The 14856-nt window shown below is 41.5% G+C and overlaps 2 protein-coding genes across 2 annotated transcripts in view; one reads left to right on the plus strand and one right to left on the minus strand.

The window, feature by feature from the left end:
- Window positions 1-1323: 1323 nt before the first annotated feature.
- Window positions 1324-11565, minus strand: THOC7 (THO complex subunit 7). The gene is made up of 8 exons (XM_069028278.1): window positions 11451-11565; window positions 10989-11106; window positions 10022-10149; window positions 9575-9661; window positions 8526-8583; window positions 5467-5533; window positions 5272-5341; window positions 1324-4051 (listed from the first exon to the last, which is right to left on the minus strand). Exons 1-8 carry the CDS (start codon window positions 11467-11469, stop codon window positions 3984-3986), a joined length of 615 nt encoding a protein of 204 aa, XP_068884379.1. The 5' UTR covers window positions 11470-11565; the 3' UTR covers window positions 1324-3983.
- Window positions 11566-11592: 27 nt separating this feature from the next.
- The window catches only part of ATXN7 (ataxin 7), an 87911-nt gene continuing 84647 nt past the window's right edge, over window positions 11593-14856 (plus strand). The window contains exon 1 of the mRNA XM_069028273.1: window positions 11593-11682. The gene's annotated coding sequence lies outside the window, so the exon portion shown is untranslated. The remainder of the gene's footprint in view (window positions 11683-14856) is intronic.

A 14856-nucleotide genomic window follows, 5' to 3' on the forward strand; every position in this document is an offset into this window, starting at 1 on the left:
TAAACCATCATTTTCAATTCTCTTGATGGTGACTTTTTCATTGCGAGCAAACTGGCAAAGCATAAAAAAGGTTGTTTAGGTAGTTTGCTTTTTATTTTCCCTTTATTGTGAGAGCAACTTAAAAACACGTCTTCGTTGTTAAATATATTAGGGATTCTCATGCATTATAATGCTTTTATCAAACTTTTGCCAAGTTTCTCAGTGTGATGAAGCAAATTCAGAGCAACCCAGTATGGAATGATCCTGGAACAACTCTCGCCTTGGTTTCAGGATGATGGGGCTGGATGCGTTTGAGGCAGCAGAGTCTTGCATGCCAGAGGATGCTTGGTTCCTGCTGCAAACACTGTCAGACTCTGCTCTTCCAGCCCTTGCATGGGAGAGGCAGTGTGGAGGGTTTGGGATCTGTCATCATCAGTGGGAAAATGAAGTATTGGATACACTTGGGTCGCATCACGGGGTATCCCAAAGAGCACAGGTTTGGGGATGGCACCTTCTGATCCTTGGCAGTGTTTTATGTGTTTTGTGGCAGTTTAGAGAGAGGCTTTAAGAATCAGGGTAGTTCAGGCAAGACAATGAAAATTAAGTGTAGCGGTGAGCAGGGAAAACCCTCTTGGGGCTGTGCTGTGCAAGCCCAGCTTCTGTGCATTGCAGAAGAGACTTCGGCATCAGGAAAGGTGCTGCTGGCTGGGCTGGCTAGCTGGCTTTTTGCAGAGGAAACATGGCAGGAGCTGAGGGGATCGGCTCACATTAGCTCGGAGACAAAGGAAGAGAGAGGCTGTTCTGGTCTGGCTCCTAACAGGTTTATTGTGCGAAGTTTTGCAACCTGAACAAGCTCAGAAGGGATGGAATGCGGTGGGAATCCTCCCCAGACGCTTGTCCTCAGTTTTATAGGGAGTTTGAAAACCCCGGTGAAAGGGGAAAAGAACCAATGAGTTACAAACCAAGGGGAGGATACAATTTAACAAGAACCACCGGGGAAAACCGAGAGGCGGGAGTTATAACAGAGAACCAGTGAACAACCCAGTAACTAGGATTTTTCCCGAACCAGGGGAGGTGGCTTGGACCCGGGCACCGCCCAGGGGGTGCAGCTTAGGCTTCTGAGCCGCCCATCAACCCACCCTCTGAGTCTGCCTCTTCGGGAAACTCGATCCAGGGGATGGGCTGGGATTGATTGGCCTCACGCTGCCCCAGCCCCGCAGTGGGCTGGGTCACCGCAACATCTTTCTGCTTGTATTTTTGCACCCACATGACAAGGGCACTGAGACGGAACATTTAGGCATATCGTAATCTTTCAGCTTAGATAGGGTCAAGGCAAAGCATAAATCCAAGAAATATATTTTTTAATAGTGTGGTTGTTGGGATTCTGAATTTATGTACCTAGATTTTTATACATGCATATTTCGAGTCAATGCAGGTAAGCAGCATGACATAGGACAGCTTTCTAGGCAGGGATGTAACAGTGATCATCATGTGTGCCTTGGAAACATGACACACAGAAAACTTCTGGAACAGAAGATTAAAGGAGATGCATAAATATATTTCCAGCATATTCATAGCTGGAACCTGCGGCTTGGTAACAAAGCAGGTTAAATACTGGCTGGTATATGAATTCCATTTGGTTTTGTTTCTTTTTTTAGTACAAATCTAATGTTCAAGAGGTTAGAGGTATAAATACTGAAAAAAACAGGAGCAAATATTTTGGGTGTCTCACTGAGGCTGTTTGCAATGCACTGATGTTGTTTTTTTCTTTGATTGGCCTAGTGACATCACCTTCTTGCTGCCACATTGCACTACTTTTTTTTAGGGGGCAGTAATTTCTTTTTTCTAGGGCAGTAATTTCTTTTCCAGATTGCATCACTGTAATTTAAACTAAAATATATTCTAGTCTTTGCCATGCATTTGTATTGCTTCTCTCGTGTACAACTCTTATTTCTCTGTAAATATTCCTTACCAGAGGGACAGACTCAGGTGTAGGCAGATTTCTGATCAGGTTCTACGCAAAGCAGTGCAAGTTCTGAGATAAGATACTTGACCGATCCAAGTAATTTCCAAAGAATTGTGCAAAACAATGAATGGGAAAATTTGAGATTTTTCATTGTTACAGAGACTGTTTTTAACTGGTGAATGTCATCCTCCCCTGCACCAGAAGACAGTCCAGATAGCTCATGGAAGGCATTTCGACCACAAAAAAAAAAGTTAATATGCTTTAAAATTGTCCTTGAATCCTTCTCCCTTACGATCTTCATAATTCATATATTCATGACAAAGACTTCCCTGATTTGCCAATAATTTAGTGTTGCTGTTTTACAAAATATTTTACCACTCCCTGTTGTTGGAGGTCAAAACCCCCATATACTTAATACTTTTTGATGGTGTATGTCTCCTATTAGATGCCTGTTGTTTGTTTTACCCCAACCTGTCAGATTTGTAGTGCATGATAAGCACTGCATGTCTGCACAGGCTCCATCAGGCAGACCTGAGCTTCCCCTATGTTCTGAGCTGACCAGCTGTGAACTAGAAGACTTTTGACAGCTTACTAGTTCAGGGCTGCACTGCACTACTGAAGATGCGTGACTTCTAGTTCAGCTGGCTTGCCCTTAGCGAACTTGGAATGTGAGTAAAACAAGCTCAGATATGTCTGTTTAGCCCAATCCACACAGATCCACAGCCACTGAGAGTGGGAATTATATGGCATTTAGATTATAAATGTCCAAAGTCTCAATCATCGAAATTCCCCTCAGCTGTCACCTAGTGAGACAGCAGCTCTATTCTGTGCAACATCGTTATTTCACTTGAACCATGTATGCTTACAGCACAGTCTGAGTGAGATCCCAAATGTTTTCCTTTACCCAAACCACTGGAAGACTCCATTTAGTGGGTGTTTTTAGAACATGACCTACCACTGCCCCTTGTTCCTTCCTCCCTGCCTTACAAAAGCATAGAGCGTATTCCATTCTCTTCTCTTTTGGGGAACGTTGAAACTTGTATTTCCTACTTCCCAACAGACTGCTCAGACATCAGGATTATCCAGGCGCATAGATTTCACTTTCCCTATTAATAGCAGAAGTATCTCTGATTCTTTAACATCATGATTATTGCTCTACTATCATCTATAGATTTTCATCATGAGAGAAGAAGGATTCCACCACCTGTTTCAGAAATTACTATGTATTTTGATAATAGTCAATTGATGGATAAAATCCAGAAGCAGATTATAAATGGTATCGGGATTGGATTCCTGGTTCTTCAAGAACAAAGCTTTTAAATTGAAGTTTTAAATGTGCCATTTCACAATGTGACTTATGATTTGGTACAACAAACACAGCAGAGCAAGGCTTGGATTGTTGCAGTTCTTTGCATCACTTTGAGGAAAAAATTAAAGCTAGTACAGTATAATTTTTGGGTTTTTTATAACCCTTAACAAGCATTAATTCTACAGCAGTAATTTGTTTTATATGAAACTATCAAATTTAGTCTAGTCACAGTAAGTTCTAACATGGCAGCTACTTTAAAAAACTAAGACCCTACTTAGTTCAGATTTAGGTCCCATCTAAAACAGGGTAGGGAAGCGGGGACTCTTGACAAGACGCACTGCCCTCAGTCTGATGTCACGTAAGAAAAGAAGCCCTGATTATAAGGCTCAATCCCTACTAAAAATAGGAAAATCTGTGAAAACTCTTTTTATTGGCAAAGTTTTGCAAACACGTTAGTTAACAAGTACTGTGTAGAAGCTTCATCCTTTGTGAAACAAAGTATATTTGTCACAAATTACTAAATTTGTGGATTAACATCCATTTAGTGCCTGCCTGCAAACATTTGCAACTGTTTTCCCCTGAAGCATATGCAAAACAAGTATTTTTGTATAAAAACTCACAGAAGCAGTAGAAAACTATTTTCAGCTCCATCTCTCTTACTGTTGATTTCAACACAAAATGAAGATACTTGGACTTTCTTAAGTAGTATTGTCAGTCTTCATAATACATCTATTGTTTGGCCTCTGCTTCCATTTGAGTTTCTTGGGATTCCTCAGCTTCTGAAAGTTTTTCATCATCTAAAATTCAGTATTACTATTAGTCAAATATGCTTGGTCATATATACAGACTATATTGCAGAACTTGTTCGCTATATTTTATTTTGCTTGCCTTAAATGTGTAGTTGAGTATCTCATTCTATAAAACATTATGTTCAAACAAACAAAAGAATCCTTCAAAGTTTTTAAGGATGTTATCTCTAAAAGCTGTTACTGGAAATATGGAGTAAATTCTATAGTGTCAATTGAAGCAAACAGTACCAGATTGCTTTTAACCCTTTCCTTCTCTTTGCCTACTAATGGTTTATTTATTTCATACTGAAGCTGTGCTTTGCACTAAACTGCTACTTCCTTCACAAAATCCTGAACACTGAAAGGTAATCTATATATTCACATGAAAAAAAGCATTTTCCAAGACTAATACTTAAGCAAGTGTTAGTAATACATAATAACAATAACCTTCTGCTAAAGTGCACCTAGGATTAGCAGTTCATTCTGCTTAAGAAGATCTAGACAGCCTTAGAGAATGAAAGTCTGCTCTTACAGCCATCTCTGCATTTAATCAGGTCATGCTCAGAGGCTGTACCAATTGCTCTGTCTTTGAAAGACATGGCAAATATACAGAAAATAATATTTAAAACAATAGTATCCACATTAAAGCATGAAAAGTTAGTGCTGTTTTGGAAATATTAAGTATTTGTATGACAAAATAATTTGTGCAACTAATTCCTGAATTTAGCTCGTGTCTGACAGTTAGTCCCTGCTCTATCACAGATTCACAGTGTGAGTAGGTTGTCATTTACCTTCCTTGTATTTAAATTTTTTTTAGTAAAGCCTCAAATGATACCATGATAGCAGTGACATGTTCAAAACTACAGCAATAGGAATTATAAAATTATATTTGGAAATAAGCACAAGAATAATTTTCTGTAAGAAATACTTTTCTGTTAAAAAAAGAAACCAACAAACCTCAAATTGCTATTCTCCATCCTCACACTTTAAAGAATTCTGCTGCCTACAAAGTAAGCTGAAGCTAGTCGGGAAATAGCACAGTGAGTAGCTGGTAAAGAAAAAAATTCACAGCAGTCTCAGTCTCTGGACTACTACTGGGGAAAAAATTCTGCCAATGCAAGAGGTTACCAATCTCAGTTGCACTGCTATCCCACTGCCAGAAGTTGTGATTCCTTTTGATCTGCTGAAACTTAACCCAGTTATATCTATTACCAAAGAACAGCACTTACTCTCCAGGGTTTGCTGAAGTTCATGGATGGTACTCAGGAGAACATGGAACTGCTTTCTTCTCAGCTCCAACTGAAATGATAAAATACGTGTTGTAGGAAACAGAAAGCACATACAGCCAAACAACCCATAGCAGATTCTACATTAACTGTATTCCTAATAAATTATTATATAACCCATCTCTATGAAAAACCTACCTTATCTTCAACATTTTCTTTAATGTGAGAAAGATTTTGCAGTTCTTTTCCCAAAGCTTCTAGCTGCCTGAAAAGAAATTGTCAGAGTATTCTCAAAAAATTCTGTAAAATTCTTGCAAAACAGATTTGCTCTAAGTAGAGGAGAAAGAACTATAAAATAAACAGCTTATGTAAACAAAACAAGTGAAATGATTTAGAGGTCACTTCATGTAATTGTTAAACTATTATGTTCTAGACTTGTAATTTCAGGACTTTTACAAAAAGCTGGAATACAGTTGTACCCTTGGCATTTGTAACAATTCAGTCCTGACACGTTATTTACTTGACCATACAATGAAAGTTAAAGCAGCAGATTCATAGAATCATAAAACATCCTGAGCCAGAACGGACCCACAAGGATCATCAACTCCAGTTCCTGGCCCTGCACAGGACACCCCAAGAGTCATACCCTGTGCCTGAGAGCATTGTCCAAATGCTCCTTGAACTGTCAGGATTGGTGCTATGACCACTTCCCTGGGGAGTCTGTTCTGTGCCCAACCACTCTCTGGGGGAAGAACTTTCTGCTCTCACTTGAACTCACCATGGACCACCACAATCCTTTTTGAGGCAAAGAATAGCAGGTACCATAATGTACCTTTCAAATGAGGATGGAGCACCAACTCTTAAGACAAACCTCCAGTTTGGCACTTCTGCTTCTAATGCCCATCATAATTTATGCACCATGCAATGAGAACAAACTGTTCATTTAAAGGTGAAGTGGATTGAGGCTGATCATCCCCGATTAATTAGCAGGCAGAGTCATAGAGGGATCAGCAAGGAAATCAATCTTTTTTTCCTGAAGCCATTGATAGCTGCTGCAACTAGTCTGGGTAGGGAACCACAAAAAGCCCTCCAGTCCTAAGTACCTCACTGTGGATGGGAAAAGGTCTATTTTAGTGCAACCTGAGTGTGGGTTTTTTTTGAGCCAGCATGCTTGGTATCTCAATAGGAATGCCTGAGAGAGTTGGGTGTGACATTATCCCTTCCTTTGATGAAAACAGGCTAACAGTTTATAGGCTCATACACTGATTCTGCAAGCATTTAGTTTCTAGTTTCTGAAAAACTTCCATTTGGCCAAATCTTGCTGTTTACACTCTGCTGCCAGGTGCAAGCAGACTTTGAGAAGACAGACTTTTTTTTTTAGTAACATCCAAGCCACATCTGGAATTTTACTCCTTTTACTTTACATTCCAGAGAATCTTTGCTTAGCCTTCTTACTTTCATATCTCCTTTTCTAAGACTCAGTGTCATTTCTTGGTCCTCTGAACAGCTCTTCTAATCTAATTACACTGTGGGCACTGCTGTTTTGTAGTTCAGCTCCTATCAATTCCTGAACTGGCTCCTGTGCACTACTTGTGACTAAGCTGCTAACAGGTTCTTTTGTGCTGTATAACTTGTTGTTCCAAGAAACAGGCTCTTAAAAGCATAAAGAAAGTACTTTTCTGAACTTTGTTCTGTTGTGCCACATAACCTGCAAAAGCTATAAATGTAACTCTTGCAATAAACCTTTATGTTTCTTCTCACAAGAAGTTTCCTCAAGTGTTTTTAGTGATTAAGAATTCCATGAAAAGTGTGACATTGTTAGTGAGGCTTCCTCTACTCTGAATTAAGGGTGGCCTTTGGTTCATTGTATCATTTTCTGTATACTTTCCTACAGACTGCATTCTTACCAGCTGTAACTTAGCACTCTTCCTAGCTTTGCCTAAGAAACTTATGCTTGGATGTGTTAAGCAAAATTAGAATAATCCCTCCAAACCTAAACAACTCAGCATCCTCTAAGATAAAAAAGTATCATTTATCACAGAATTATAGAATAGTTTGGGTTGGAGGAGACCATAAGGATCATCTAGTTCCAACCCCCTGCCATGGGGAGGGACATCTTTCACTAAACCAGATTGCTCTGAGCCCCATCCAAACTGTCCTTGAACACTTCCAGGGGCAGTCACAGCTTCTCTCATTTAGTTGTTTCTATTCTTAATTGACTTATCTGAAAAACTCCATTTTTGGTAGTTCTTTATTAAAGCCTCACTTGATAAATAGCACATGCTGACTAATGAAGTAGGAAATTGTTAAGCCTCATGAGAATTGCCTGTAATAATCAAAGTTGTAGTAATGAAATCGAGGCACAGAAAAACAATATACAAGAAAGAAATGTGTGAAATATTGTCAGTGGCTTATAGCTATAAAAATGCCACTATTAGGGTAATAGTATAACCAAAACACTTCCATTTGCTAGGAAAGGCTATGGAATATGAAAAGACAGCCTCCCTTGGCAATTTCACTGAAAGTGGGCAACAGGATAAGTGCACAGCTGCACGGAAATGGGAACAGTAACTCCACATTGCATCTTTAATCAGTTTAAGAAAAACAAACTCATAGATGCAATAAGTCCTGGAATGTTTCTATGGCTTGATAAAGTTAATGTCTCCACAACTGCCCCAAAAGCACAGATAGTGATGCAAACCTAGAATGTGACAAGCAGCACTGTGAGTTACATGCAAGACAAGCTGGACAACAGGTAGGTCTGACCTGCATGCCAGGGCAGGTTATGTGTGGTGCACAACACAGCTCTTTATAACTGGGCCTGCAGGAACAGCTACCAGAAGCAAAACATAGAAAAGAACCCTAAGAGCTTTCTCCTACTTTCTCTCATTCCACCTTACTTGCTTGTGTGTTGCATTTCGACTGACTACTGAATCTCTGGCTGGTGCAAGTTAAAGGATTTCCCACCATTTCCCTTTTCTGAGCAACTCATAGGTAAACTGACATCAGATGTTCGTTTACATCTCAGTTCACTTATTCACCTTAACAGTGGAAAAATTTCAACTAAAATTTCAATGCTTCTGACACATAGAGATGGAGATTAAAGAAAGCTCGTAAAGGCACAGAAACACAAGTTTTTATTGTGTCAAAGAAATTATATAAAAGTGAGGAAAAGTCAAACTGAAATCCAGGAAATGTCAAGTCTGGTGACTCCTAGTTTATTGCCCTATTATAATTTAATATAGTTTTATACTTACTTCAGTGTTTCGTGTCTGTCTGGGTGATGCTGTATGACTTTGGCCAATGCATCATATTCTGAAAGACATTTAAATAGTTAATTTAAATACTTCTGAAAATACCAATTCAAGAACCAAAACTCAGGTACCACAGAATGGCAGATTCTTTTTCCTTCTTGAAAAACTGCTTTAATGTTTTTCAAAACACCTTTAGATAGCTCTGCATTGCTACACACTTAGTCTTCTGTGTCTGATTCATAAACATTTGGTTTAGATACAATAAAATGTATATGTGCAAAAAATGGTGCTGATGTTACACATGAACATTTAAGATTTTTAGAAAAAAGTATAAAATTATGCTTGTGGGTTTTTTTATTTTTTAGGATTTTTTAAAAAAACTAATACACTTTAAGAACAATATTATGGTTATACAGGCAACTAACAGAGCTGCTTCCTGATAGTAAGACCATACATCTGTCAACTACCTCATTCACATGGAAAAATCTGTGCTGCAGACTGGACAGAACACATCAAAAAGCAAAGACTTCAGACCTATGTTTGTGAAGACGTAAGAACTCTACATTCCTACTGGTTACGGTTATTTTGATTTCCAGTTGAGTTCAAAGTCATGCACAGCATTGGTCACTGTTGTATTTAAAACCTTTCATGTTTTATTTCTAAAATTTTTCTTCTGGCATTTCATTTATCATGAAAAAACAAATTTTTGCTTCTTCTCAACTGCTCATCTTTTAGAATGTTTTAAGTTTCCATGAATTATGAGCATATACTTTTAAAAGTAGGGAAAAATACACCTCTTAAAACAGGTGTTCAGAAAGGACACTGTTTTATGTTTTCCTGATGCTGCATGTCATTGAGATCTCCTGGTTCAATCTTGCCTGTGTCACCTATCTAAAACTTTCAGTAGTGAGTGTGGAACCCACCAGGTTGAATATAGTAACCATGATGCCTTGCATTTTCAAAAATTTAGAATCTATTTTCCAGTAGAATGCATTCTAAAAGATAACAAGATAATGAAGCCCACCACTGCAAATACAGACATTGCACCCTACCCTGGCGATTTTTTCGAATCCTTTTTGCTTGCAGGATTTGTTTTTTGCATTCAGAGATCTTCTCATGGGCTGCAGCTATACTATTTTCTTAAAAAAAAATAAAAGAAAGATACACAGTTATATTGAACTCAAACAATACATGTAAATAAGCCATTCTGCTAAATTATAGAAGAGAAAGAGATGTTTGTGACATGGTGGCTTGTTAGCTCCATCAGCTTAAAAACTACATACACTTCAATAGGTTAAAAAAGCTCGTTTGGATATATTCTATATAATTACAAGATGCTCATAGCACATATATGAATGCTATCTAGTAGGCAAAAAACCAAACCCAAAAAACCTCCAAACCAACTCATCAGATGTATATATTGTATTCATGAGAACTGGCTTGAGCTTATTCATAAGAGAAACTGTCAAACAGAACCAGTAACATTTTCTCATATTTACCTATATCCTTATAGATTTTTTCATAATTTTCCATCTCTCTCAGGTTCATGTCATACACCAGAAGAGTTTTTCCCATTGAAAATTCACACTGTGATAAAGTACTCAGCATTCGTTGGTACTGGCTGTATCTGAAAACAGACAAGACATTTAATCCCAAGCAGCATAAAAATAGTTCCTAACTTTACAGAGCAAGAAAACAAAACTTCATGTAGCATAAGGGACAGCTAAATAACAATTATTCAATGAAGAAAACACTTCAAAGATTCAATGTATAATTTTTTGGAAGTGCAGTTAGAAACACTGTACACTTCAATTCCACCATCATGTCCTTATCAGTGCGAAGTGAGTAATAAAGCAATGAGCAGTTTGACCCAGGGCTTATAAATTTTCCAGCTAGAGTTGGCTCTGTGACCCCCGAAATAGTATTTTAATACTACAGTGCTTCTCTGTATACACACTTGTAATATTGTGTCCTCTGGGAATTTATATCTAACATATATCTAACATATACTAACAGAGACCCCACAGAAGGCTGTCCCTCATGCCTTACCACTTTAGCCTTTAAAAAAAAAGAGAACGACAGCAGCAGAAATGCCAGCAGTATTTCCCTTCCCTAACAGAACAAACGCAGAACTGCCAACTAAAATATTCGAGTCATGATCCTGTTATAATAGCGGGACTCAGGGCTGGATCACGCAGCAGGCACAGCAATCCTGAGGGCATTCGAGCGGTGCTGGCGGATTTCACGATACAGCCCGCAGCCTTCAGTGATTTCTGACCCGTCTGTAGCTCTCCTCTCCCAGCGCAGTGCTCGGCGTTTGTCCTGGGAACACCACGGAGCCAAAGAAAAGCAGCTGTGCACATTTTAACACGGATCTCTTTCAAATGGATCGAGCCCTGTTTTCCACTGAAACACAAGCTAAGCAGTTCCAAGACTCAAAAAAATCGAAACAAAACCAACAGATACCCTTCCTCCTGAGATCCGGAATTACACCACTTAATGAAACTCTTCACCAACAAATTGATCCGCCTGTCGTCACCAGCTCCATCGCCATCGATCAGCAGCCGCTTGCGGATAACTTCATCTGAGGAAAAGCTGCTGTTAAACACTCACGCCATGGCAGCCGCCTCCCAGTGCCGCGCCCGGGTCTCCCCCGGCCCTTCAGAGAGCGATTCCCGGAGCCAGAGCGGGCGGATCTGCTGAGTCGCGGGGGCTGCGGAACCGGGGGGCGCATGGAGGGCCACGGGGCCGGGGCCGCGATGGAGGCCCGTGTGCGGGGTGAGCGGCCCCGGGGCGGGCGCGGGGGCCGCAGGCAGCCGCTCCCAGGAGGGCGAGCAGGGGGCGCGGCGCCGCGGGGAGCCCCGACGGGGGTCGATGCGCCGGGCGGGGGGAAAGAGGGGAGGATAGCGAGAAGGAGGGAGGTCTCACCGTCGGTCACGGCCCCCATGGCGGCGAGTGCCGGAGCCGGCGGGGCGGCGGCAGCAGCGAGTGAGGTCAGCTTCCCACAATGCAGCCGGCGAGAGCGGCGGCCATGGAGGGGGAGGCGGCGGCTGCTGGGGCCTGAGCCGGCGGGCGGCGGACGCGCGGCACGGCGAGGGCGAGCGGGCGAGTCCCGCGCCCCGCGTGGAACCGGCCCCCTGGCGAGGGGCGGCCCCGCCAGGTGAGCGCCCGACGGGGGAGGGAAGCGGCGGTCCCGCAGCCAGGCTCCACCTCCCCGCCCCCGCCACCCTCACCGGCCCCGCCGCCCCCCGCCCGGCCGCCCCGCCATGCCCCCGGCACATGGTCCCACGCCATCGAGGCCCCCGGGATCGGGGGCACCTCGGCCGCCCTCCCGCCACGGCCCTGGCTCGGGCTGTGCTCCCCGGGGTGCCGTCACCATCGCCCTCGGTGGTCCCGACCTCCCCGCACAGGGCTCCCGCACGGCCGCGGCAGTGTGGTTCTGCCTGCAGTGATGGTGGCGATGGCACAAGGGAGCAGGTAGACGGTCCCGCCGTGGTGGCGATGACCCAGGGAGCAGGTGGATGGTCTCATCGCGGTGCCCGGTGTCGTGGGCATGGCACTTGAGGGTGGTGGGATCCGCTGTGGTGGCTGTCCAGCCCCTGTGGCTGGAGGGAGCGGGAGTGCGGACTCCTCCGTGCCTTTTCCCCGGTGAGGGTGTGGAGGACGTGCCCATGGCGCAGGTGTCAGGGAGCTGAGCTGGCCTCCCCTGGCTGCGCTTGGGCTCAGTCCCACTCGATGCTGGGAGGACAAGCAGCACGGTCTGGGGCGTGCAAAAAAAAAAAATCATTATTCTGATGTTTCCTGGCGGGTTTGACTATCACTAGCAGATAGGAACAATAGTTGTTTTTTCCTGTCCTGGCAAACTAAGCTGGTGCTGGAAAAAGTGGCTAGAGGTGTCTGGAGAAAAGAGATGTTAAGGTGTTACCCATGTGTTGAGTTTTAGGCTTTTGGTCCGTAGGCTTGGATGCTTGGACAGTGCTAAAGCTGGTAATGTTACTGTAGTGTATATCACAGTACCTGCGGCGTTGCCAGAGCCTGACACCTTTCTATTCCCTCTTCGTTTTGGTTTGGACAGTTGAGTGGCTTATGGTGTTGTTCTGCTTAGCACTATTCATTGACAGTTTTAAGGTGGTGGGGAAAATCAGGTTGAGAAAAGAACGAAGTTAATGTGTGCTGTAATCTGTTAGTTTCTGGTTTTAGAGCTGAGAGTGATTAAGAGGCGCTTTATTTGTTCTGGATAGAGACATTTAACAGGTCTTCACGGATTTGTAGATTTGTTTCAAGTCAGTACTTTGTCTTGAATAGGCAACTGATCAGGTCGTTTGGAAGGTGGTACTAGGAAAGCATTACTGGGAGTGGTCATTAAAACTCTGCCTGAACGTCTAGGAATAAAGAGTTTCCAACATAGAAAACTTGGATAAGTGGCTTCTGTTCTTGAAATTTTTATGTACTCTTTTGTGATTGGTGAGTGACATAATTTTTCATGAAAACCTAACTATCTATCCAGTTACCCAGGTTTGGGCCAAAGAATGGGCCATGCATTCATGAACTATGTATGCGCTACTAAAAATGATCACTTTTATGAACTCTGATATTGTTGCCATTTATTATAGTTGGTTTGACTAAAAACTTCATTTTTCTTAAGGCTTTGGTCACTGTGGTACAGCCCTAGTATTTTGCCAAGGGGTGAGAAGAAGACCTAGCTGAACTTCTCTATGCAACTTTTATACAGTTACTGCCTTTCTCTCTTTATCCCCTTATTTCCTTTTGGAAGTCTTAAGCATCGTGAAACATCCAGTTTAATCAAGACTTAATATTTTTCTTACACCTCTCTGAGCACTTTCCATTTTCTGTTTTTTTCCTTTCAGTTTTTACCACAGTTGGTCAGAACTGAAGGCTATTGTAGCTGAAAATCCACAATTATTTATTTAATCATCTCAGAACTTCTGTGTGATTTTCTATCATTTAATCCAATACAATCTTTTCTCAATTTTTGTTCATCATTCCACTCTTGGTCAGATAGTCTTATTAAGCTCTCCACAAAAGTAGATAGTCCTTGAGTATTTCATTTAGAATACAGCAGTCTATATGACTAGTTAATAATATTTAATGACTTTTGTGCCATTCTTCGTATTTGTTACTAATTACAAGCTTCTATGAATTTTTTTTTTCTAGGTCTTAGGCTCATAAGAGCAATTTTGAGAACAGAGCCATTATTTTTCTTTTGAAGACAGGGCTTTCAGGCATCATCGATGTTCATTAACTTTTCTCCTTTAGAATGGAAGTAAAACTTGGTAAATACATCATCAAGAATCTCACTAAGGCTCGGTAGGTATTGATGGAATAGCCTGTTCTCTCTCCTTCTCTATTTTGACATATTAAGTGTCCGTGAGATGTTTTTGCTTGGGAAGCCAGTTCCAGCTTGCTGGGTTTCTGTACACGTTTGAGAATTCACTGTGTCTTAGGAGTTTTTGTTTTGATTTGGTCCATTTCAAAGTAGAATTCCTCATCTTGTAAGTGTGAAACATCCCTTGTTTGTTGTGTGTGGTGTTGCACTGGGCTGTATACAGCCATGTATTTGCCATTAATTCAGTGTGATGTATGATGTAGATCTCTGGAGCAGGGTTGACCTACTCTTATTTATTTGTCCTTCACCACTTGGGGTATTCTGTGCAGATTCTATCAGCTGCAGTCTTTTATATAATCCTTTGCTGACCTGCTGAGTAGCACTGGACCTTACCTAAAGCATCAGTAGTGGAGATTCATGCAATAGGAAAAAATGTCTTGCATGGGGGATAGCACCTGACTCTGTGCCAGCTCTTTTGGAATAAGTACCTGTGTGTGCTTCCAACCAAGCTAAATGTGATGCAGTTTTCCCTCTTTCCTTGAATTCTTTTATGTGTGCCATATGGTATGACCCTGGAGGAGCTTATACATAATAATTTGTTACACACATGTCCTTGTCAAAAGTGTTAAATAATCCTCTGTAATATTTCTAGGTGACTCTGGATGCAAGAAGTGTAACCTAGGTAAGTTTAGTACTGCAAGGTGTTACACTTGGGTAGAGCTGGCTCTGATTTTTCATTAGTATATGTATTTTTTTTTTCCCAAAAAATATGGCTATGAAGTGCACTGATGTTTTTTTATTAGGGAAATCTGTTAATGCTGAAGTTTTCTTTCCTGAAAAATAATATGTGAGAGTCAAAGTTTAAAGTAACTTTATACTTCCTCCCTTTTTCTTTAACTGTGTGTGTATATATAATTTGTTTTCCCAATTGCACAAAAAGTTAAAGGGGAAGAAGCTTTTTATAGTATTCCAGGCTATAATAAGCTG

This window comes from Aphelocoma coerulescens, chromosome 12, assembly GCF_041296385.1.
Source record: "Aphelocoma coerulescens isolate FSJ_1873_10779 chromosome 12, UR_Acoe_1.0, whole genome shotgun sequence".
Lineage (NCBI taxonomy): Eukaryota > Metazoa > Chordata > Aves > Passeriformes > Corvidae > Aphelocoma > Aphelocoma coerulescens.

Bases quoted from the DNA above. Each gene is read 5' to 3' on its own strand.
- THOC7 (XM_069028278.1), bottom strand. The intron at 10,150-10,988 runs GTATCTGTTGGT...GTCTGTTTTCAG, and splicing joins TCCGGATCTCAGGAGGAAGG to ATACAGCCAGTACCAACGAA. The intron at 4,052-5,271 runs GTAAGTGCTGTT...ACTGAATTTTAG, and splicing joins ACTTCAGCAAACCCTGGAGA to ATGATGAAAAACTTTCAGAA.